Source organism: Coturnix japonica, chromosome 1 (genome assembly GCF_054131305.1).
Source record: "Coturnix japonica strain WE chromosome 1, WE-NBRP24, whole genome shotgun sequence".
Lineage (NCBI taxonomy): Eukaryota > Metazoa > Chordata > Aves > Galliformes > Phasianidae > Coturnix > Coturnix japonica.
In genome coordinates, this window is record NC_140663.1 from 123,039,594 (window position 1) to 123,062,341 (window position 22,748).

At 44.3% G+C, this 22,748-nt stretch overlaps 1 protein-coding gene across 18 annotated transcripts in view; it reads left to right on the top strand.

Moving 5' to 3' along the window:
- LOC146762692 (zinc finger protein 532-like) overlaps positions 1 to 22,748 on the top strand; it is a 105,815-nt gene that overhangs the window by 738 nt on the left and 82,329 nt on the right. For 5 of the 18 annotated variants that reach the window (XM_085533797.1, XM_085533894.1, XM_085533899.1 and 2 more), the window contains exon 1: positions 17,258 to 18,441. In XM_085533797.1, the coding sequence (XP_085389923.1) occupies positions 17,448 to 18,441 (994 nt within the window). In that variant the 5' untranslated portion in view covers positions 17,258 to 17,447. Of the gene's footprint in view, positions 1 to 17; positions 1,357 to 1,790; positions 1,903 to 2,565; positions 2,740 to 2,845; positions 2,993 to 3,467; positions 3,532 to 17,257; positions 18,442 to 22,748 lie in introns of those variants that run through there. The other 13 variants (XM_085533789.1, XM_085533852.1, XM_085533838.1 and 10 more) reach the window with 13 other exon arrangements.

A 22,748-nucleotide genomic window follows, 5' to 3' on the forward strand; every position in this document is an offset into this window, starting at 1 on the left:
TTGTTCGAGCGTGGGGCAGTCTGCGTGGAGCAGCCGGGGCTAAGGCGGAAGAAGAACGTGTCGGCGTTCCCCAGAGCAGGGTGGAGATGAGGGATGCAGGGAAGGTGCCAGCTCTCGGCGCTCTCCACGGGGAAGGGAGTGCGGGTCATGACTGACTTATGCTCACAGTTACAGGTACAGCTGCAGAGGGGCTCGGCAGTGCCATCGAGTTAGCAGCTCCTGAGAGGAGAGAGAGAACCTCGTAAAGAGCCATCCCATGAGACAGCAGTGAGATGGGGATTGGCACATAGTGAAGGCAGTTATGGGTTGTGGAGTGCGAGGGTGAGTAGCCAAAGCAGAGTGGAGTGAGCACTGCTGTGTGGGGCAGCCATTGGCCCTTTAGGAGGACAAGCAGGGATGTGGGCAGCAGCACTGCTCTGGGCATAGGCAGGCGCACCATGGGAGCCGTGGCCTTGGCCCTAAGGGCTGCATGCAGCACTGGGACAGGACCAGCAGCCATTTTGTTGGGGTAGGCCCTGGCCTCCTGTGGCTGTGGGGCCATTGGGCATGGGGTGCTGCATTCTGCTCAGTGCCTCAAGGAAGGCTGAATAACAAAAAGAAAAGAACAAAACATCTCAGCATCTAGCTCAAAGCTGCTAGGAGGGGGCCAGTGAACTGACTTGCAGGCATCTTGCTGCTGTGGAAATGGATTTTGTGAGGGGAGGGTGGTGCACGCGTGGGTATTCTCTGCAGTTAATGCTGTGTGGAGAAGGAAGAATGCCACTGACCAGCCCCAGATGTGAGAGCAGAGAGGAGGGCAGGCAGGAGCTGACCCTGCATGGCTGCCCCATGGCTATGGGCACGAGGGCAGAGGTGATGCTGCCCCCCATGAGCCAGGGGAGCAGAACAGCAGCCCTGGGTAGCAGCTGTCTCCCTGTGCCGTGGCCAAACCTGCCTGGTGCTGTAAGAGAGATCCTGTGAGGATTTTTATTGCTGTCTCTTAGCTACAGTCAGGCATGCAAACAGCTTTCAGCCAGATTGTGGGAGGTAAGTGAGGGAGAAGATGGGAGTAGGGGGGCACAGAGTGAGGGGTGGTGGGACAGAGTCGGGGCTCAGTCAGCCCCATACAGGCAAGCAGAGCTCCACACTTCCTGGGGACGCATTGGCGGCTCTGTGAGGGTTGCCATAGTTTTTATGTAGGGTGACCAGAACCGGCTGGAACTGGTTTGAGGCAGATCAGCTCTTGAACACAATGCAGTCACTGAACTGCTACAGTGGGATAGCTTCCATCCTCCATGGCAGCCAAAAGCAGAGGAGCTTGCAGAAAGATATCATCCCTAAACAATATGTGAATGCACACTCAGACACACAGCACTGGTATGTGGCTATGTAGTCCTAAAGGCTTATATATATAAATGTACATGTTTGCTGTAGCTGAGATGACTTGGGCTTTTTGTGCCTTTTTATGCTTAAGGGATGGGCAAGAGCTGAGATTTATTACCCTTATTAAAATATTTTTGTTTTCCAGGGTGGGACACTGGTTGTGCAGTCTATTTTAAAATGAAGCTAAATACAATAGATTGAATGATTTGTAATTGTAGCTGTGCTTGCAGCTGAAGAATGCTGCTTTGCATGCCATTTTATTTACAGGACACTGTCTTGTGGTTTTCTTCTTTAGGAGATGTTGGTGGAGGGGGGGGTCTGCACCTTTCTGAAAGGCCAAAAGGAAGCAGTGTTGTTGTGGAATTGTGCATAAAGCATTGTAACGATGCTGTAAGGCATACTTGTTTTTCCTTTTTTTCTCCTTGTAGGCCTATTGATTGGGACTGCCTTTAACCCTTTCGTATTTGCAGAGATAATCCATCTGTGGCAGTAACTGAGTGTTGGCAAAAAAAAAAATTTCAGAGGCTAAGGTTCACAAAGGTAAGATGGGTGTGTGTGACTGTGACAATAGTGTGAAGGTACGTGTGTGAAAAGTAAATCTGGTTCCTGATGACACACTTGGCACATTAGTGAAAGAGACAACAGTGTATTATTGAAGAAATATTATTGACCTCCAGGTTTAATAGGGTTAAAGGTATTCTTTGTAAAGATGTACTGATACCTGTGCTAAATATGGCATTTTCATTTCAGTATCTTACATTGGATGTACGCTTTTTCACAATTTAGTGATAGTGATAGGCCTCTGAGTGGCAGTTGTAAATTGTGGACCACGTGGTAGTTTGTTTCTGAATTCAGGTCTTCAGTGTTAAACCTGTACTTAATATATCCTACATAGAAAATCATACAAAATAAGGATGGTGTTTCTTAAACTGCTGTAACCCAGGGAGAATTGTGCAGCAGTCAAGTAAAGAGATGTATTTCAGAGGTCTGATGGAACTTCAGTGAATTATTAGTTGCATGAATTATAATTTTAATTTTGTGCAGTAATGGAATAACACTAGGAAACCAGATTAGCGGTGCTTCAGCTCCTGAGGGATGACCGCTTTTAACTCAAAGCAGTGGATAATGGATAGGATTTTATTTTTTTCCTCATATTGAAAATAAATGTGTACTTAGATGTGATCTGGCATTTGCATCTTACAGAGAAAGCTGGAGGATTCAGAGGAGAGAGAAGGAAGCAAAAACGAAATGGCAAAGGGAAGAACAAAGGCTGTTAGAGCTTGCACATTGGAACACTGAACATTTTGCCTTGAGGATTCTTTTGCCAGAAATGTTACTTCCTATAACAGGAAATCAGCAACTCTAGAATCTTATCCGGTATGATGTTTTTTAAAAACTAACCAGTCTTGGCTGTGTTAGCTGGTTTGATAATCTGCAGTCAAGACAGATATGGAGTCAAAATGGTGAAAAAATTTTGTTCTAGTGTGAAATGATGGTCCTTCCCTCTGTGTCTTGAAAGCCCTGAAAGATTGTGGGAATCGAGTAAGTTTTATGGTGGCAGAGTTCCTGCATCAGAGCATGACAAATACAAGAGAACCTCTTTATTTTGGACTGCAGCAGATTACATAAGGTACTTAGATATTAACTGTAGGAAAGTGAAAATAGCATGCCAATATTTTGCTTGAAATTGTGTTTCTGTGGGTTTTAATAGAGCTGCAATGTGTTTTTCTCAGTGGAAGCAAAATGCCTAACATCACTATGCTGATTTGTTTCCATCTTCTTTGTAATTTGGATGCAGAGGTTCTATATTTTACTGTAGATAACTGTAGCAAAAATATACTTTACAAACGTGAATTCTTCTTGCTTGATAGGAATTGTACCTATTGCTGCTGTTACTGCATATTCTTTTCCAAGGGCCAGCTAAAGTGAATGTAACATGAGAGCACCTTTTGGATTTTTTTTCTCTCAACCAGAATAATAAGGTGCTTTAAAGTTTAAAATACTTGAATGGTCACAAAAATCAATGCATCTTTTTTATCTGGGTTTTTGAACAAGATATGTACTATGAATTTTTATTTTTCACAAAGGAAGCTTAAAATTTACAGGGATTTTTTTTATAGGCTGTAAGATAAGAAACCTGAATAGATGCTGGAGTCTGCACTATTCTTGGTGAGTTGGTGATTTTTTTTGTTTGTTTGATTGTTTTTTGTTTCTTAGCCTATGAATATTTGTAAATATTCTTCATCAGATGCTTTTGCACATAGGCCATCTTCCTTGCAGAAAATGCTGTTTAACATTTGAGAGTTGGTCCTCTGTCTCCGCAGTCATGAGCTCATCTTCCACTGAGGCTTGTCTTGGATATTTGATCTTTAGAAAAGGGGCAATGGTTTATCAAGTCCCAAGTCTCTTTTAAATTAATCAACTACTTTTATTCTTCTTGGAAATATGAATGTAGGATAAAATACAAATATGCACACAAATTGCTGGGTTTGTATGTTTAAAATAAATATGCATGGACTCTAATGAGCCCGTCCATTGCTAGTGTTACCCAGGCAGGCCCTGCCTGACCTGGAGCTCTCACTGAGGCTGTCTGGAGCAGCTTTATGCTGTTATCCAGCAAGACTAGTTATTCATGTAAAATAAATAAATAGGCAGGAAGCAAGTCTCATTTAGCATATGGCTCAAAATTGCATTAAATGACATTATTTACCTATGGGACTGTCACGGGTTACCTAGATTTACCTATGCCCGTGACAAGGGGAAGCCACCCCGTAGGGCCCCCGGGGCCCGGAAAGGAGGGGGAAAAGGGAAATGGGATAAAAACAGTGGCAATCTAAGGAGGAAAAAACTTATTTTACTAAATATGATATCGGAATACAAGATAACACAGTATAATATAATTGAGGCTAATAAATAGAACGGAACAGAGAGAGAGAGAGAGTCTCCGAAAACCGAGACACCTACTGTGAACTCTAGGTGACACGGCTGGAATGCTTCCCACTCTCCGAGAAATCCGAGAGAGAGAAAAAACTCCAGCCTGGAAACGAGATTATATAGCGTCCTGGTCCCGTGACTTATCCCCGACCGTGATGTTCTCTGGGATATGTAGTCTTCATCTGTGAACTGCACATTCGATAAAAGTATCCATGCTTTACATGATGTTATTATGTGGAATACTGATAGCAAATTTACAAAACTACAAAACCATGACAGGGACCCAGTAAGTTAAGTTGATAGCTGGGCTTGATGATCTTGAAGATTTTTCCAGCCTAGATAGTTCTGTGGTTCTAAATTGGAAATCTTAAAATCCACATTATTGTTGTACATCTAAATTACTCAAGTTGCTGTACTGGCTCATTTTATGTTTAGATATACATCTCTCTATTGACATGTGGAATCAGACTCTATAACTAGAATTAGGTTATAAAGCAGGTACATTTTTATTCAGCACTGGGCACATGGGGGATCACTTTTCCTATCTTGCACACTGATAGACAGGAGCGTTACAAAGTTATAGAGCAAGCGTATACATATTCATCAAATTTCCAAGAAATCATTTACATATTCATTGTTTTTTTGGGAACTCATTTACATGCTGTCTCTCCTACTGACGTGTGCTCAGTCCGTAGTGGGGGTCTTGCTCCGGTGGTCGTTGGGATGAAGTCAGAAGTCTTCCTCAGGTTGCTTTGACCCGGCTCCTCTGCTCAATCCAGTCAAAACCAGTTTCTTTGGCTACCTTTTCCTTATGTATAGCCAGCTGTATTGTCTTAACTATAGACCCAGCTGTAATGTAACTATAGCTATGTCGACATGTCCCACTGGTCCTTTTCTTCTGACATTTCCCAAAGCCTAGGGTACTTAATCTTCATGAAAGGCTCCTATTTACCCGATTCATACTTTCACTATCATCTTTGGAAGGTCTTAGTGAATGGGAGAGGTACCTGAAGACTGGAGGATAGCCAATGTTACTTCAGTCTTCAAGAAAGGCCAGAAGGTGGATCTGGGAAACTGCAGGCCAGTCAGCCTCACCTCCTGTCACTGTGTTATCTAGATCAGTTTATGTCCGTAACAGGGGGGCAGTAGGCTCATGGGCCCCCCGGCCCCTGACAAATAGGAAAGGGGAAAAGGGAAAGGGGTAGGGAGATGGGAGCTGGGCTCAAGGAAACAAGCAGAGAAGCGGCAACAATCTAAGGAGGAAAACTTATTTTACTAATTACAATCTAATTGAAATTGAGGCTAATAAATCAAGCAAAATAAGAGAGAGAGAGAGAGAGAGTTTTCTGAAGACCGAGAAGCCTACTTTGAAATTGAGGGTGCCACGGCTTGGAAGTACACCCACACTCGCTGCCAGGCAGTGAGAGAGAGAGAGCCAGCGTCACTTCTGTGATGTGTTTCCCTCTCTGACTGTGAGGTCCTCTGGGACTTGTAGTTGTTCTTCTCTGTGCTCCACATGATGTTATTATGTGGAATATCAATAGAAAAATTACAAAACCATGACACCTCCATCCCTGGAAAGGTGATGGAACAACTTGTTCCGGATTCCATCTCCAGGCAATTGGCAGAGAAGAAGGTTATCAGGAGTAGTCTGCGTGGATTCACCAAGGGGAAATCATGCTTGACCAACCTGTTAGCCTTCTATAATGTCATCATGTCATGGTTTAATAATTTTGTAATTTTGCTATCAGTATTCTACATCATAACATCATATAAAGCGTGAATAATTTTACTGAATCTGCAACTTACAGAAGAAGACTACATCTCTCAGAGAACATCACGGTCAGAGATGGGTCACAGGACCTGGACACTATATTATCTCTCTCGCAGGCTAGACTGAGGTCTTTCGAGTTCTGGCATTCAGGAGTGTTACCTGTGGTTCATTTCACGTCAGGATTCAAGCGTTAAGCCTCCGCGAATCCGACCTGGTCCAGCTGGGGCCCATTTAACTACACGTTCACACCAATATGGTGAATAGCTAAATGGCATTTTATTGTGTGTGTTAGCGGTTTAAATAAGCCGCTATCTACTTCGTCTACACCCCTTCTACATATGCATAACCCCTTCTACGTATGCATAACCAAGCAGGGGAGGGCCTATCGCGTTACATCCCGAGCGTTCGTGCATGCCTAAAACAACACAGGAGAGTGTGTGGGAGCCTTCAGCCGTTTCGCCTAGAGTTTACAGTAGGCCTCTCGGTTTCGGGACTCGTTCTCTCTCCTATTTTGCTTGATTTGTTAGCTTAATTTCAATTATATTATATTATATTATATTGTGTTATCCTGTATTTCGATATAGTATTTAGTAAATAAGTGTGCCTCCTTAGATCGTTGCCTCTGTTTTCTTTTCCTAATTAACTTTTCCTTTCGGCCTAGGGCCCCTGCGGGGCCCATGGCCCCCCCGTCACGGATGAAGGTAGATTTTGTTTAAACCGTGACACATCACTGGCTGGATAGATGGGGAGAGAGTGGTGGATGTTATGTACCTTGACTTCAGCAAGGTGTTTGACACTGTCTCCCACAACATCCTTGTTATGAAACTTAGAAAGTATGGGATAAATGACTGGACAGTGAGGTGGGTTGAGAACTGGCTGACTGGTGGAGTCTCAGAGGGTTGTCATCAGCAGCACAGAGTCTGGTTGGAGGGCTGTAACTAGTGGTGTTCCCCAGAGGTCAGTGCTGGTCTTGTTCTATATTTTCATCAGTGACCTGTATGGCGGTATAGAGTTCACCCTCAGCAAGCTTCCTGATGATTCAAAGTTGGGAGGAGTGGCTGACCAGAAGGCTGTGCTACCATTCAAGAATACATGGAGAGTTGGGTAGGGAGGAACCTGATGAGGTTTAACAAGAGCAAGTGTAGAGTCTTGCACTAGGGGAGGAATAACTGCATGCATTAGTACAGGTTAAAGAATGACCTACTGGATAGGAGCTCTGTGGAGAAGGAACTGGGTGTCCTGGTGGACAACGGGTTGGTCATGAACCAGCAGTGTGCCCTGGTGGCCAAGAAGGCCAATGGCATCCTGGGGTGAATTAAAAGGAGTGTGGCCAGCAGGTCGAGGGAGGTGATCCTCCCCCTCTGCTCTGCCTTGGTGTGGCCAGATTTAGACTACTGTGTCTAGTTCTGGGCTCTCCAGTTCAAAAAAGACTGTAATCTCCTAGAGGGAGTCCAGAAAAGGGCCACAAAGATGATTAAGTGCCTGGAGCATCTCCCTTGTGAGAAAAGGTTGAGTAATAGTAATAGTCTCGTGAGGGTTGGAAGGGACCTTATAGATCATCGAGTCCAACCCCCAGGATTCGAGCCTCTGTGCTGCAGAGCGGCATTTCTACCACTTGCGCCACAGGGGGATTTGAACACCCAGGCCCCCGTGTTGCAACACGGCACTTCTACCACTGTGCCACCGGGGCACAGTAACTTGGGTGTGTTCAGTCTGGGGAAAACGAGACTGAGAGGGAATCTGATAAATGCTTATAAATATATAAAGGGAGTTGGGAGGCAAATGGTTGAGGCCAGGCTCTTCTCAGTGCTGTGTAGTGATAAGACAAGGAGCAGCGGCCTAAAATTTGAACGTAGGAAGTTCTGTACTAACATGTGGAAGAACTTCTTTACAGAAAGGATTACAGTTCACTGGAACAAGACTGCCCAGAGATGTTGTGGAGTCTTCTTCTATGGAGATATTCAAGACCCATCTGGACACCTACCTGTGTGACCTATTATAGGGAACCTGCTTTAGCAGGGGGATTAGACGATCTCTTGAGGAGATCCCTTCCAACCCCTGTGATTCCATCATTCTGTGATACTGTGAAAAATAAGCCATTTTAAAATAGCATGCAAAAAAATGGTGTTGGGGCTAGTCTACTTTTCATTAATTCATCTTACTTTTAAGAGAAATTCAGGAAGTTACAAGGCCCAAAATTTTGGATATTTTGAATTAATGGTTGGGAAAGGTTTATATTTTTTTTTCTTCCTTAAGACATCCAAGTTTGTTTAAAGCATCTTTATTGTTGAGCTTGCATGAAAATACATAAATGTCAAATGTGAACTGGTACTGCCTGTTGTGGAAGCATTTCTGAATTTCCTTAAAAAAAAAAAAATTGAATGAGTTTCTCCTGTTACACAGTATAAATTTACAGATTATGCCTGAAGTTTGTGAGTAACAAATAACCTTGTGTGCCCCGGTGGCGCAGTGGTTAAAGACGCCGCCTTGCAAAACTGGGGCCCGGAGTTCGAATCCCCTCTGTGGCGCAAGTGGTAGAAGTGCCGCTCTGCTACACAGAGGCTCGAATCCCGGGGGCTGGACTCGATGATCTCTAAGGTCCCTTCCAACCCGCACGAAACTATGAAACTATGAAACCTGAACTAGCTCCATTGCTGCTAAACAAGACTTCTGTAGCCAGCTCTGGGCTCTGCTTGAAACAATATACCAGCAGTTGTTCGTGGATTTAGGGATAAAAACAGAGGGAATGTGGACATTTTTTTATATCTGTTTTGTTTAGGACCTGACTGCACATAGCTAATTTTAATCTCAGAAGATTAATGACAACCATTATATATGTCATATATCTGCTTTTGTCTCTATGTGTTTTTGGCTCTGTGTGGTAAAATCTGTTTGTCTAAGTTGGTAGAAATAACTTCTGCTAAAAACCGAAGTACTTCATTTAATAATTATACTGTAGCAAAGCTGTTTTTGACCAGTGGACGCACATGCTTGAGTGGTCATATTTAATAAGGACAGAGCAATTTATTGTGAAATATGCAGTGTCAGCCTTATAAATCACAACTAATAGCTGGGTGTTGCATAACCCTGTCCCAGTTCTAAAATGTTCAACCCAGTGGTGGTGTTAGCTGGGACTGTGCCTGTATCAGTAGTTTATAGGCAATGTCTCAATAAGCTTCCATAATTTGTTTTCATTTTATGGAGCACTCTGAGCATGCATTTAGATATTGTAACTGTAAGGCAAGTGAATATCATGGAATCATAGAATGATTTGGGTTGAAAGGGGCCTTTAAGATCATCTAGTTCCAACACCCCTGCTATAGGCAGGGTCACCTCCCCCTAGACCAGGTTGCTCAAAGCCCCATCCAGCTGTCACGGGTTACTTAGATTTACCTATGCCCGTGACAGGGGAAGCCACCCCGTGGGCCCACCCGGGGCCCAGAAAGGAGGGGGAAAAGGGGAATGGGATAAAAACAGCGGCAATCTAAGGAGGAAAAACTTATTTTACTAAATATGATATCGAAATACAAGATAACACAATATAATATAATTGAGGCTAACAAATCGAACAAACAGAGAGAGAGAGAGAGTCCCCGAAAACCGAGAGGCCTACTGTGATCTCTAGGCGACACGGCTGGAACGCTTCCCACTCTCCGAGAAGTTCGAGAGAAGAAGAGCACTCCAGCCTGGGAACGAGATTATATAACGTCCTGGTCCCGTGACTTATCATTACCCCTGTTGTTCTCTGGGATATGTAGTCTTCTTCTGTGGACTTCACATTCAATAAAAGTATCCATGCTTTACATGATGTTATGATGTGGAATACTGATAGCAAAATTACAAAAATACAAAACCATGACACAAGTACAGCACCAGAAAGATACACACAGACACTGGCAACAACGTTTGAAAGATAGGAGGACCAACAGAGAAGACCCCTAGTTTCTGAACTGATTATGACACTTCAAAACTACGAACAGCAGCTCCCCCCACTGCGCGCCGCAATTTCTGCCATCTCACGTGTAGAAGACCGACTGGATGAAATGCACAATGAACTGTTTCCATCGACTAATCGTGATGATCCCATAGTAGTATCAGAAACGACTGATAAAGGTCAATCCCCGTACGGGCCACCAGGTCTAATGAAGGATCTGATCAAACTAGTCCAGTCCTACTCCTCACCTGTATCATCGAAAATCTCAGCTCTTAGATGCACATCCTTTCCAGTTTGAGCAAGGAACAACAGTAAGAATGCACCACGTGTTTCCATGTGGCGTTACCTACGTGACTGCGGAGAAGACATGAGGAAATGACACGACCAGCCTACTCCTGTACTATGAGCACGGGTGAGGGAACTACAAAACAGACCAACCACCAGTACAGCTGCTCCAGTTAGCACAGGTAACCAATAGAGGGGCCCTGCCCTCAGTCAGAGGAGGGAAAGGGATAATAGAGTTTATTTGACAGTGTGGATTTGATGGCCTGGCACATCAGAACCACAGAAATATAAAGCACAGGTGGACACTGGTGCACAGTGCACTCTGATGCCCTAGATTAATTCTGCAGGGACAGAATTAATTCATATTTCTGGAGTGACTGAGGTCTCTCAAGAATTGACCGTGTTGGAGGTTGAAATAAGCCTCACTGGTAAAGACTGGCAAAAGTATCCTATTGTGACTGGCTCAGGGGCTCCATGCATACTTGGTATTGATTACCTCAGAAGGGGGCATTTCAAGCATCTTAAGGGGCATCGGTGGGCCTTTGGAATAGCTGCTGTAGACACAGACAATATCAAGCAGTTGTCTGTTCTGCCTGGCCTGTCAGAAGATCCATCTGTTGTGGGGTTGCTACAAGTAAAAGAGCAAGAGGTACCGATTGCTATAAAGACAGTGCACAGATGGCAGTATCGCACCAACAGGGATTCCTTGCTCCCCATTCATGATTTGATTCGCCAGTTGGAGAATCAGGGAGTGATCAGTAAAACTCACTCACCTTTTAACAGTCCCATATGGCCAGTGTGTAAAGCCAATGGAGAATGGAGGCTGACGGTAGACTGCCGTGGCCTGAATGAGGTCACACCCCCATTGAGCGCTGCTGTGCCGGACATGTTGGAACTCCAGTACGAGCTGGAGTCAAAAGGAGCCAAATGGTATGCCACCATTGACAATGCCAATGCCGCCTTCTCTATTCCTTTGGCTGCAGAATGTAAGCCACAGTTTGCCTTCACCTGGAGGGGCATTCAGTATACTTGGAACCGTTTGCCCCAGGGGTGGAAACACAGCCCAACCATTTGCCATGGGTTGGTCCTAACTGTACTGGAACAGGGTGGTGCTCCTGAACACCTGCAGTACATTGATGACGTTGTGTGGGGTGATACAGCAGAAGAGCTTTTCACAAAAGGAGAGCAGATAATCCAAATTCTTCTACAAGCCGGCTTTGCTATTAAGCAAAGCAAAATAAAAGGACCTGCCCAGGAAATTCTATAAGGGGTCTAAAGAGTGCTACACTCCAACTGAGAAGGAGATCTTAGCTGCGTATGAGGGGGTTCGGGCTGATTCCGAAGTAGTTGGGACTGAAACACAGCTCGTTTTGGCACCTCGACTGCCAGTGCTGAACTGGATGTTCAAAGGACAGGTTCCCTCCACCCATCATGCTACCTATGTCACCTGGAGCAAGTGGATTACGCTGATTACACAGCGAGCGCGAATGGGAAACCTCAATCGTCCAGGAATCCTAGAGGTAATCATGGACTGGCCTGAAGATAAAAGGTTTGGAACATCACCAGCAGAGGAGGTGTCACGTGCTAAAGAGGCCCCACCATACAACGAATTACCAGAAAATGAAAAGAAATATGCCCTATTCACTGACGGATCATGTCGCATTGTAGGGAAGCATCGCAAATGGAAAGCTGCTGTGTGGAGCCCCGCATGACAGGTTGCAGAGGCCACTGAAGGTAAGGGAGAATCAAGTCAGTTTGCAGAGGTAAAAGCTGTCCAGCTGGCCTTAGATGTTGCGGAACGGGAGAGGTGGCCAATGCTGTATCTTTATACTGACTCATGGATGGTGGCAAATGCCTTATGGGTATGGTTACAGTGGTGGGAACAAAATAACTGGCAACGGAGGGGTAAATCTGTATGGGCCACTGAATTATGGAAGGACATTGCTGCCCGAACAAAGAATATGGTTGTAGAGGTGCGTCATGTGGATGCACATGTGCCCAAGAGTCGGGCTACTGAAGAACAACAAAACAACCATCAGGTAGATAAAGCTGCCAGAATTGAGGTGGCTCAAATCGACTTGGACTGGCAGAATAAGGGCGAATTATTTCTAGCTCGATGGGCTCATGAGACCTCAGGTCATCAAGGAAGAGACGCGACATATAAGTGGGCCAGAGACCGAGGGGTGGACTTAACCATGGACGCTATTGCGCAGATTATTCATGATTGTGAAACATGTGCCATAGTTAAACAAGCCAAAAGGATGAAACCTCTCTGGGAGGAAGGGCGGTGGCAAAAGTATAAATATGGGGAGGCGTGGCAGGTTGATTATATCACCTTGCCACGATCTCGCAGTGGTAAGTGTTATGTACTCACCATGGTAGAGGCATCCACTGGGTGGCTTGAAACATACACAGTACCCCATGCTACTGCTCAAAACACCATATTAGGTCTTGAGAAACAAGTCCTGTGGCGACATGGCACCCCAGAAAGAAATGAATCTGATAATGGGACACATTTCAAAAATTCCCTTATAAATACTTGGGCCAAAGATCATGGCATTGAGTGGATTTATCATATTCCCTACCATGCACCAGCTTCTGTTAAAAGTGAACGATATAATGGGTTGTTGAAAACTATGTTGAAAGCAATGGGTGGTGGAACATTTAAGCGCTGGGAGAAGAATCTGGCAGAAGCGACTTGGTTGGTCAATACTAGAGGATCTGTCAATTGTGATGGTCCTAGTCAATCTAGCCCCCTACACACTGTAGAAGGAGATAAGGTCCCTGTTGTACATGTAAAGAACATGTTGGGAAAAGCTGTTTGGGTCCTTCCAGCTTCTGGAAAGGGCAAACCTATCCGTGGAACTGTCTTTGCCCAGGGACCCAGGGACCTGGGTGCACTTGGTGGGTAATGCAGAAGGATCGGGATGTTCAATGTGTACCACAAAGGAATTTGATGCTGGGGGAGTGCAGTCAATAATTTTACGTATCTATATATATATGTTTGCATGTGTAGTGTATTTTAGTTATTATAGTTGTACATTTAGTTATGTTACATGCAATTCTACTATTTAGCTATCATAATTTTACATACGTGTATATATATGTATATATATTAACCATGATGTAATAATGTAGAATAAGGGGTGGAATGTCATGGTTTTGTAATTTTGCTATCAGTATTCCACATCATAACATCATGTAAAGTATGGATACTTCTATTGAATGTGCAGTCCATAGAAGAAGACTACATATCCCAGAGAACAACAGGGGTAATGATAAGTCACGGGACCAGGACGCTATATAATCCTGTTCCCAGGCTGGAGTGCCCTCCTTCTTCTCTCGAACTTCTCGGAGAGTGGGAAGTGTTCCAGCCGTGTCGCCTAGAGTTCACAGTAGGCCTCTCGGTTTTCGGGGACTCTCTCTCTCTCTCTGTTTGTTCGATTTGTTAGCCTCAATTATATTATATTGTGTTATCTTGTATTTCGATATCATATTTAGTAAAATAAGTTTTTCCTCCTTAGATTGCCGCTGTTTTTATCCCATTCCCCTTTTCCCCCTCCTTTCCAGGCCCCGGGGGGGGGCCCATGGGGTGGCTTCCCCTGTCACGGGCATAGGTAAATCTAAGTAACCCGTGACATAGCCTCAACTATGAAAGCCTGAGCCCCTGTGGGCACACTCGATAATCTGTCTAACGCCTCCTCTATTGTCCAATTACTCCTCAAAGTACTTAGAATGGCACGAGCTGTAGCATTACAATTCTGAAGTGCACAGTGTTTTAGCATTATTTCCCTCATGTACTCTGGTACTCCAGCCTTCTCTATGGCTCCGGCTACCTTATCTATAAACGCTCCAAAATCCTCATTTCTTCCCTGCTGGATTCCCGTATAAGACGTCATCCCACCTGGTGCCTTGATCTTATCCTTAGCCTGCCTGGCCAGATACATTGACTCCCTACATTTAACTGGTCCTAATAAAGCCTGGGCCTCCGTCTGGATGAAAGGACCCACCCCTAAAAGTTCTTCAGCGGTTACATTATACAAGGGACCTCCGGGCTGCCTAACTATCGCAACGCTCTGTTGGCACATCTCTTCCCAATAAGCATTAAATAGCAGTTGTTGGTGCTGCGAAAAAATCAACCTAGCTATAGCCCGACAATCAGATGGCAACAAAACCTGAGTACTCCAGATATAATCTAGTGTCTGTCTCGGTGGCTCACTTTTTACTCCAAACTGACTGACCATAGACCTCAATTGTGACAACAACTTCCAATCTAAAGCACTGATAGTAGCCTGTATCCCGCCTGCAGGATCAGGCGAATACCCCCCCGGCAGCACCATCTGTTGCACAGCTTCCAATGCCTCACCGTCTCCTGCCTTTAAACAAGCCCGCGCCAGCGCAGCCCAAGCCCCCCCCCCCGCTCCCGCGCGACGGCCTTCGCCAGGTCACTCTGTGCCCCAGGGAGCGGCTCATTGCAAAGGGGGGTCGAGGGGGCCGGCTGTAGCGCCATGGTCGATGCAGGCGGCTCATCTGATACAGACGTGCCGGGAGACGGAGACGGGGCACTCGGCTCCGCAGCCACCGGCAACGCAGGCTCGGTGGCCGGCGGCAACTTTATGGTGGACACAGCAGGGGGCACCGGGCAATCTGACCATTCATTATAATTCTTATTCCTCCCCTGCACAGCACTAGCTTGTTCTGCCGCTTCCTTTTCTGCCTGATATTGCAGCAAATCATTATAAACCACACGCCACCACTTCCCGCATTTTTTAGCCATTTTCTCCCCATCTATCATTCCCTGAAAAATTGCATCTCCAAATTTACTCCATTCAGCAAGATCATGCACTAAATACGGATTCTGAAATAGCTCTTTAGCATACCCATACGCTAATAATTCGGGGAGTTCCTTTTGCAAGTCTGTCCCCTTAACCTGATGCCTTTTTCTCAAAAATCAAGAAAATACCTGAAGCTTTTTTTTAAAAAAGCAAGAAAATAATCCATAAACCGCTTGCCTTCCCATACCTATTTGTCAGCGCGCTGTTGCAGTCTTAATGACGTCGGCGGCCCGTATCGGCTAGGCCCTTCTATAAGGTCACCTAGAGCACCTGCACCTTCTTTTCCTGGCGCATGCTATCCCCGCTGCTTAAGGATCCGAACACCTTCGCCGCTCCGATCCTTCCTGGTAGGCCACGTCGAGGGTCACCATTTGTTGTAGAACGGCGGGAGAAAAGCAGACGACCACACCTGTCATTGACATATGATCAGCTATTCTCGTTTATTCCTTGGCTGCGTGTACATTTATAATACGGATAATTAGCTCATACATATTGCAAAAGTGGAGCTCATCATTGGTTCCCAATTACATACCATCCCCAAGTATCTTCGCAGCTTGTTGTTATCATCCTACAAGTTACTCCCTTGCCGAGTTCACAAAACCATGGCTAGTTTCTCACCATCACAGGGCATCCTGTTGTTCTTGCTGTCCTTGCAGGTGGTATGGCTGCTTGTTTAGCTGCACTGTGTTTACGACCCTTCTCAGCTAACCAGCTGTAAATAACACTCTCTACAGGCTTGTAGTTCCCTGGATCTTCCTTATGACCTTTCTTATAGATGGGAGTCGGTAGGGCAAATGAGGGCAATGACAGAGCCTTTATTTGAGAAAGAGGCACTACAGGAAAAGATATCAAAAGGAACAGCTTGGAAAAAGGGATGAACTGAAGAATGTGACCCTCCCCCATTCGTACAGTCATGCCACAGAAGAGAAAAAGGGGTGGGTGGAAGGGGGGAACCCGCACAGACTCGGATTGCACATGTCATGGTTTAATAATTTTGTAATTTTGCTATCAGTATTCCACATCATAACATCATATAAAGCATGAATAATTTTACTGAATCTGCAACTTATAGAAGAAGACTACATCTCCCAGAGAACAACACGATAGGTCACGGGACCTGGACTCTATATTAACTTGGTCGCAGAACAGACTGACGTCTTTTGAGTTCTGGTGTTCAGGGGAGTGTGTGGGAGCCTTCAGCCGTTCGCCTGGATTTCACAGTAGGCCTCTCGGTTACGGGACTCATTCTCTCTCCTATTTTGCTTGATTCGTTAGCTCAATTTTCAATTATATTGTATTATATTGTGTTATCCTGTATTCCGATATAGTATTTAGTAAATAAGTGTGCCTCCTTAGATCGTTGCCGCTGTTTTCTTTTCCTAATTAACTTTTTCCTTTTGGCCTAGGGCCCCTCCGGGGCCCACGGCCCCTGTCACAGACGCAGGTGCATTTTTTCGTTCAAACCGTGACAGATTTTGGTGGAGAATGCGGGCAATTTGAGTTGCTGTTTTTCTGTGTTTTTCTTCTGTTGCTCTTTTAGCTTTTAACAGAGCTACGAGTTTTTTCCCTGTTAAGGAACTATCTTAGGTTTGCGATTCTGCACCTGTGAGCTTGACCTTGAAAGTCCAGGCGGACTGCCAATACTCCGGTATATTTTATAAACACTGCTGAGCTTTGTTTTCTTTTACTTTTTTTCTCTCTATTGAAGGAAAAAAGAAAAAAAAAAAAAAAAAAGAAAAAACAATGTTCCCTCTAGTAAGTTTGTTCTACCAGGGACTGCATTTCATTAGTTCCTCTTTTGTGATGCTCCAAACATATTGGAGCATGTTTAAGCTAGCCACTTTTTCCTATGGAATTGTAAACATGTATAATGATTTGAAAGCATGGTTAGCAACGCTTACTTGGTATCTGCATGCAGCTCCAGAGGGAGCAACTAACGCAACTAATGCGACTATTAGTTCAGGAATGGTGGTTTTTGAGCGTACTCCTCCTTTTTTCTTTGCATCCTTTAAGCAGTCTTCGAATGAACAGTTGTCCCAGTGGACCACACTGTCAATTGTGTCAATCTCCCTGAACTTAATGTTGGCTTTTTTTACTTATTGGTTCCTGGATTTATTACATTTGTTACATCAGGAGGAAGTCTTCCCTAGAATCAGAGAATACTGAGTGGCAGGGAGTGTGGAGAGACTTTGGAGAGATTTTTAGAAAACAGACATCTTTAGTGTCATGGAGCTTTACTCCTGAACACTTAAAGAATCCTGAGACTTTGACCGCATATTTGAGACAGGAATGTTGTGGCTCAGGCAGATCTAAGGAGGCACAAATGACTTGGGGCCTAGCTAATGCTTATCGGGCCTTATTCAATACCATTCCTGAGAGGGAAGATTTTGAGGTTGAGAGAGAGAGTCTCAGGGCCGAGAATGAGAGTATGAAATCCAAACTCGACACCCTCCGGTCCGAGCATAACGCCCTCCGGTCCGGGTACAACACTCTCCAGTCCAAGTACGACATCCTCCAGTCTGAGCGCAGCACCCTCCAGCCGAAGCACGATGCCTTCCAACACAAGTGCGACACCCTCCAGTCTGAGCACAACACTCTTCAGTCTGAACATCACGCCCTCCGGTCCGAGCACAACACCCTCCGGTCTGAGTACAACACTCTTCAGACTGAGCACAATGCCCTCCGGTCCGGGTACAACACTCTCCAGTCCGAGCATAACGCCCTCCGGTCCGAGCACAACACCCTCCAGTCCGAGCACAACACTCTTCAGTCCATGCATAACGCCCTCCGGTCCGAGCATAACACTCTCCAGACTGAGCACAATGCCCTCCGGACCAAGCACAACACTCTCCAGACTGAGCACAATGCCCTCCAGACCGAGCACAACACTCTCCAGACTGAGCACAATGCCCTCCGGTCTGGGTACAACACTCTCCAGACTGAGCACAATGCCCTCCGGTCCGGGTACAACACTCTCCAGTCCAAGTATGACGCCCTCCAGTCTGAGCGCGGCACCCTCCAGCCCAAGCACGATGCCTCCCAACCCAATTGCGACACCCTCCAGTCCGAGCATAACACTCTTCAGACTGAGCATAACGCCCTCCGGTCCGAGTACAACACTCTCCAGACTGAGCACAATGCCCTCTGGACCGAGCACAACACTCTCCAGACTGAGCACAATGCCCTCCGGGCCGAGCATAACGTCCTCCGGTTTGGGTACAACACTCTCCAGTCCAACTACGACAGCCTCCAGACTGAGCTCGGTGCCATCCAGTTTGAGCGGAACGCTCTCCGAGACCAGCTATGTGCCCTCCGGGGTGAGCTGAATGTATTTAAACAACTACCAGGGACACATGTAGTCCAATTTGACCAGCCATTGGGGGCACATGTAGTCCAATTTGGCCAGCCACTGGGGGCGCACATAGTCCAATTTGACCAGCCACCGGGGGCACATGTAGTCCAATTGGACCAACCATCGGGGACACCAGATACAATGTTGGTTGCCCCTGTAAGAGGGCGAAAGACAAAACGAGTTTCAACTCAGTTAGAGAAACTGCAGAAGGAGTTGGAAGAGCGGAGGGAGTTAGGAGAGCAGGACTCAGGAGATCAGGGGGACTCAGGAGAGCAGGGGACTCAGGAGAGCAGTGACAAACCATGACAGCACAGTAGTAGGGTGGCTTTAGCACTCACGTACTCTTGTAGCTCACTCGTTGGTTCAGGCTGTGACCCTGGAATTCCACTATAGTGTCACATTGTCAAGCCTCCAGTCCTCTGGGACCTCTCCAGTTGACCAGGAAGCAAGAATCTGTCTAATTTTTGTGATAATAACATGTAATCGGATCCTTGATTATCCAAAAGGCCTGTATTGTATGTGAATATGATCAGCATTGCTGATTGTGGTTGAAGTGGCCTCTTTCGTATCTGTCATGGAGTTATCGAGATCAGTCTACATCCATGACGGGGACAGTAGGCCCGTGGGCCCCCTAACCCCAAATAAGGGAAGGGTAAAGGGGAAGGGGTAGGGAGATGGGAGCTGGGCTCAAGGAAACAAACTGAGCAGTGGCAATAATCTAAGGAGGAAAAATTATTTTACTAACTATGATATTGGAATGCAAGATAACACACTATAATACAATCTAATTGAAATTGAGGCTAATAAATCAAGTAAAATAAGAGAGTTTTCTGAAGACCAAGAAGTCTACTTTGAAAGTAGCGTGCGACTTGGAAGCACACCCATACCCGCTGCCAGGCAGTGAGAGAGAGAGAGCGAGTGTCACTTCTGTGATGTATTTCCCTCTCTTACTGTGAGTTCCTCTGGCACATCACAGAATCACAGAATCACAGAATTACCCGGGTTGGAAGGGACCTCAAGGATCATGTAGTTCCAACCCCCCTGCCTAGCAGGGCCACCAAACATACACATTTACTAGATCAGGTTGCCCAGGGCCCTGTCCAACCTGGTCTTGAACACCACATGTAGTTCTTCTTCTCTGTGCTCCACGTAATGTTATGATGTGGAATACCAATAGCAAAAATTACAAAACTATGACAGTATCCTACTTGCCTCCTGAGTATTTCAAACCACGCTGAGTTTTGATTTGAGATGTGGTTCTCATTTGCTGACATTTGTGGTGTTTGAACTAGCATATTTCTTTTATCTTTCCTTAGATACTTAGCTTTTAGAGTAAATAAAAGAAAGTGTTAGTCCATCATCATAGCTAATATATGTTGAATAACTAATAAGCTGCTTATAGTTTGTGTGTCAGGCTGATATGTACCTAAGCTTAGGAGATATTACTGTAATTCTTATTGAATCGCTGAAGTTTTCTCTGTGTGATGAAATTTCTTGGCATAATGCTAGAGAAATAAAAAATATGCATTTTCATGCTAGTTCAGTTTGTCTGACTGCTTTTACCGAAAAGTACCTTTCAATTTCAGCAGCAATTTATAGGCAGCTTGGCCTTCCTTGTGGAGAATAATATGCCCCATCTGCAGTTGTCCTAAAGCCCAAGCTATAAGATAGATCATATTTATAAAGTGAGAAAAAATGTTTTCTTCTATGCATATTTTTCCCCCTTGGCAGAGGGGAAAGGTAGGCTGGTTTGGTCAGCTAGAACCTGGATCCAGCTCAGATACAGGACCTGCCAAAAATTCCTTGTAGTAAAGCAAAACTGCTCGTAATCCTTCAGAAGCAAAATAATCCTTCTAAGCTCTGATGTTTCTCCAGTTGCTATTTGTGTCATCATGTATTTGAGTCTTCCTCACATCGATGCAAAGCATAGCTGTAAGAAAGATGTACTTCAAAATGATCTATTTAATCTGTAGTAGTAGAGTAGAAGCTCCCAGATGCACTCCTTTTTTTTTTCTAGAATCTGCCTTTTAAAACCTTTGAGTGCATCCTTGGGTTTTCTGTCTTAACAGCCAGAATATGAAGGACCAAAAACCTTACAGAAATCTTATCACATTCCTATCCTGCTTGCTTATTGTCTCGCTGACAGTAGAGAGTTCTCACAGATGGGTTCTTGTTTTGATATAATTACCCAAGTGAATGCTTCACTGGAACATGTTGTCAGATGAACTGGAGTGAAAAAGCTAACAGGGAAAATATGGAGTGAAGAGTTACCTTCCTTTGCCTGACACCTGGACCGTGTTCTTCATGCTGCTCATAGAAGTCCTTAATCAGGAGATGCATTTCCAAAGAAAGAAAAATTTATGCAGTCACAGCACATGCTTTGAACAGAGAAATAAATTTTTTTTTTCTCCTCTATAATTTAATTTAGACTTTTCATTTCAGTAAGATACTGACACACACATAGGTGTGAGTTTTCCTCTGAAGAGATTAACAGAAACCATGAAGTAAGGATATTCTTACTTGTCTCAGAGCCTATTATCTTTATGTCGTCAGACTCACTGGTGGTCTTACCAGAGGTCCAGTCACCCACCATCAAAAAATTGAACCCAGAAGCACTGTTCCTCACTGTGCTGTGGCTCTCTGACTATATAATTCATATTGACCGTATTTGCTTCTATCATTGAATAATCAGGAAAGTTATGCATAAATTTTTAGATAACTTTTTATGTTTGTTTTTAATTTTATAAAGTAGACCATCATCTGAAAATAAAATGGTACTTTGGACAGTCAGCACATCTAAGAGCTGACTCGTCATTATAAATACCCTCAACATTAGAGATGCCTAATTTATGGTATAATCTGTCCAGTGTATTTCATAGTATATGCTTCAAGTTGCCAGTCCAGTGTTTTGAAGTGAATTATGTTTCTCTGTTACTTAGAAACTAAAAATGAAAAAAATGAGTATTCAAAGATGTTTGAGGAGATGGGGGTCTTGCAGGTTATTTCTTTCAGTATTTTTTGTTTGTCAAGTCTGAGGAATGTATCCTTGGTTTACTCACATTGTGGACTGTTTCTCTGTTTAATTCTGAAAATCTTCATTTGTTAAGTGAACTTGAAAATCATTATCAGTAAAACTGATAATTTTAATGACAACCCTCTGATGGGTTTGGTTTTTTTTTACAGGTCTGTGTATCTCTTGAAGACACTATGTTTTGCTCTCAACATTTCTCAAAGAAAGCAGTTCTCAAAGAAATTCAAATTCCTGGAAAATCAGTTCCCTAGGAACTTGCCTCACGTCCTGTTCTGAACTATTTACAGGCTTTGTGTTGGCCCAGAGCAGGAACAGGCCAATAGCTTGTGTGTCAGGCAAAGCCTTGGTTGGTTTCAATCTTGGGGAAAAGGCAGAGTTTTATCTTTAAAAGAAAGGGTTATTGAAAGGTGTTTGGGGAAAGCAAGGAGGAATGTGGCTTTGGAGTCCTGGGAACTGTGATGGAAACTAGTTTATATACTGAGTCTTACACTGTTTTTCTAGAATAGTGAGTGTGGAAGAAGCCATTACATTCTTGCGCTCTGTGAGAGTATGGGAGTTTGTCTGTGTGCACCTGAGAGATAACTGCAGCTTTATTCAGTGTGCTTTCTATGGATAGGTTTAAGATATTAGTTTAAAGCTGAAGACCTCTAAATTCTTCTGGGATACTTTCCCATTTTGGAATTAGACTTAATGAAGTTTCTTAGTAAAGAACAAATGTGTCTCCTTGCTGTTACGTACTTCGGCTCTTAAAGATACATGGATAAATAGAGTTGCCTTTACTTGCTATTGCTAAATGTTAATGAAATTGCAGCATAAGTAATTGGAGGAAGTTTTAGATGAAGGATTCTTTATAGTTCTTTTTGAGTGCATATAGCTACCAAGAAGCTATCCATGGATGGATACATAGTGAGCACAGCAGTATATCAAATGACGAAAAACTGTCAGTTAAGGCTTTATTTGTGTGGTTTTGACATGCTTTGCATTCAAGAACCTTTTTCATTTAATTCTTATAAGAAATTTCTTTGTAATGTTAATATTATGTGTGTATGTGATTCTTCTTACTGTTTGTAAACAACCAAAGAAATAAATATTCCTAAAGATGTTAACACCTTGCAATCCTGCAATCTCTGTTCAGGAACTTGTAAGCAGAGCATTACAGTTGTAATTCACTCAGAGTGAACTATTACTTAAATACCACTGTCTTTTTTTGACCAGTCCAGGTAGCAACTTTAGCTTGGCAT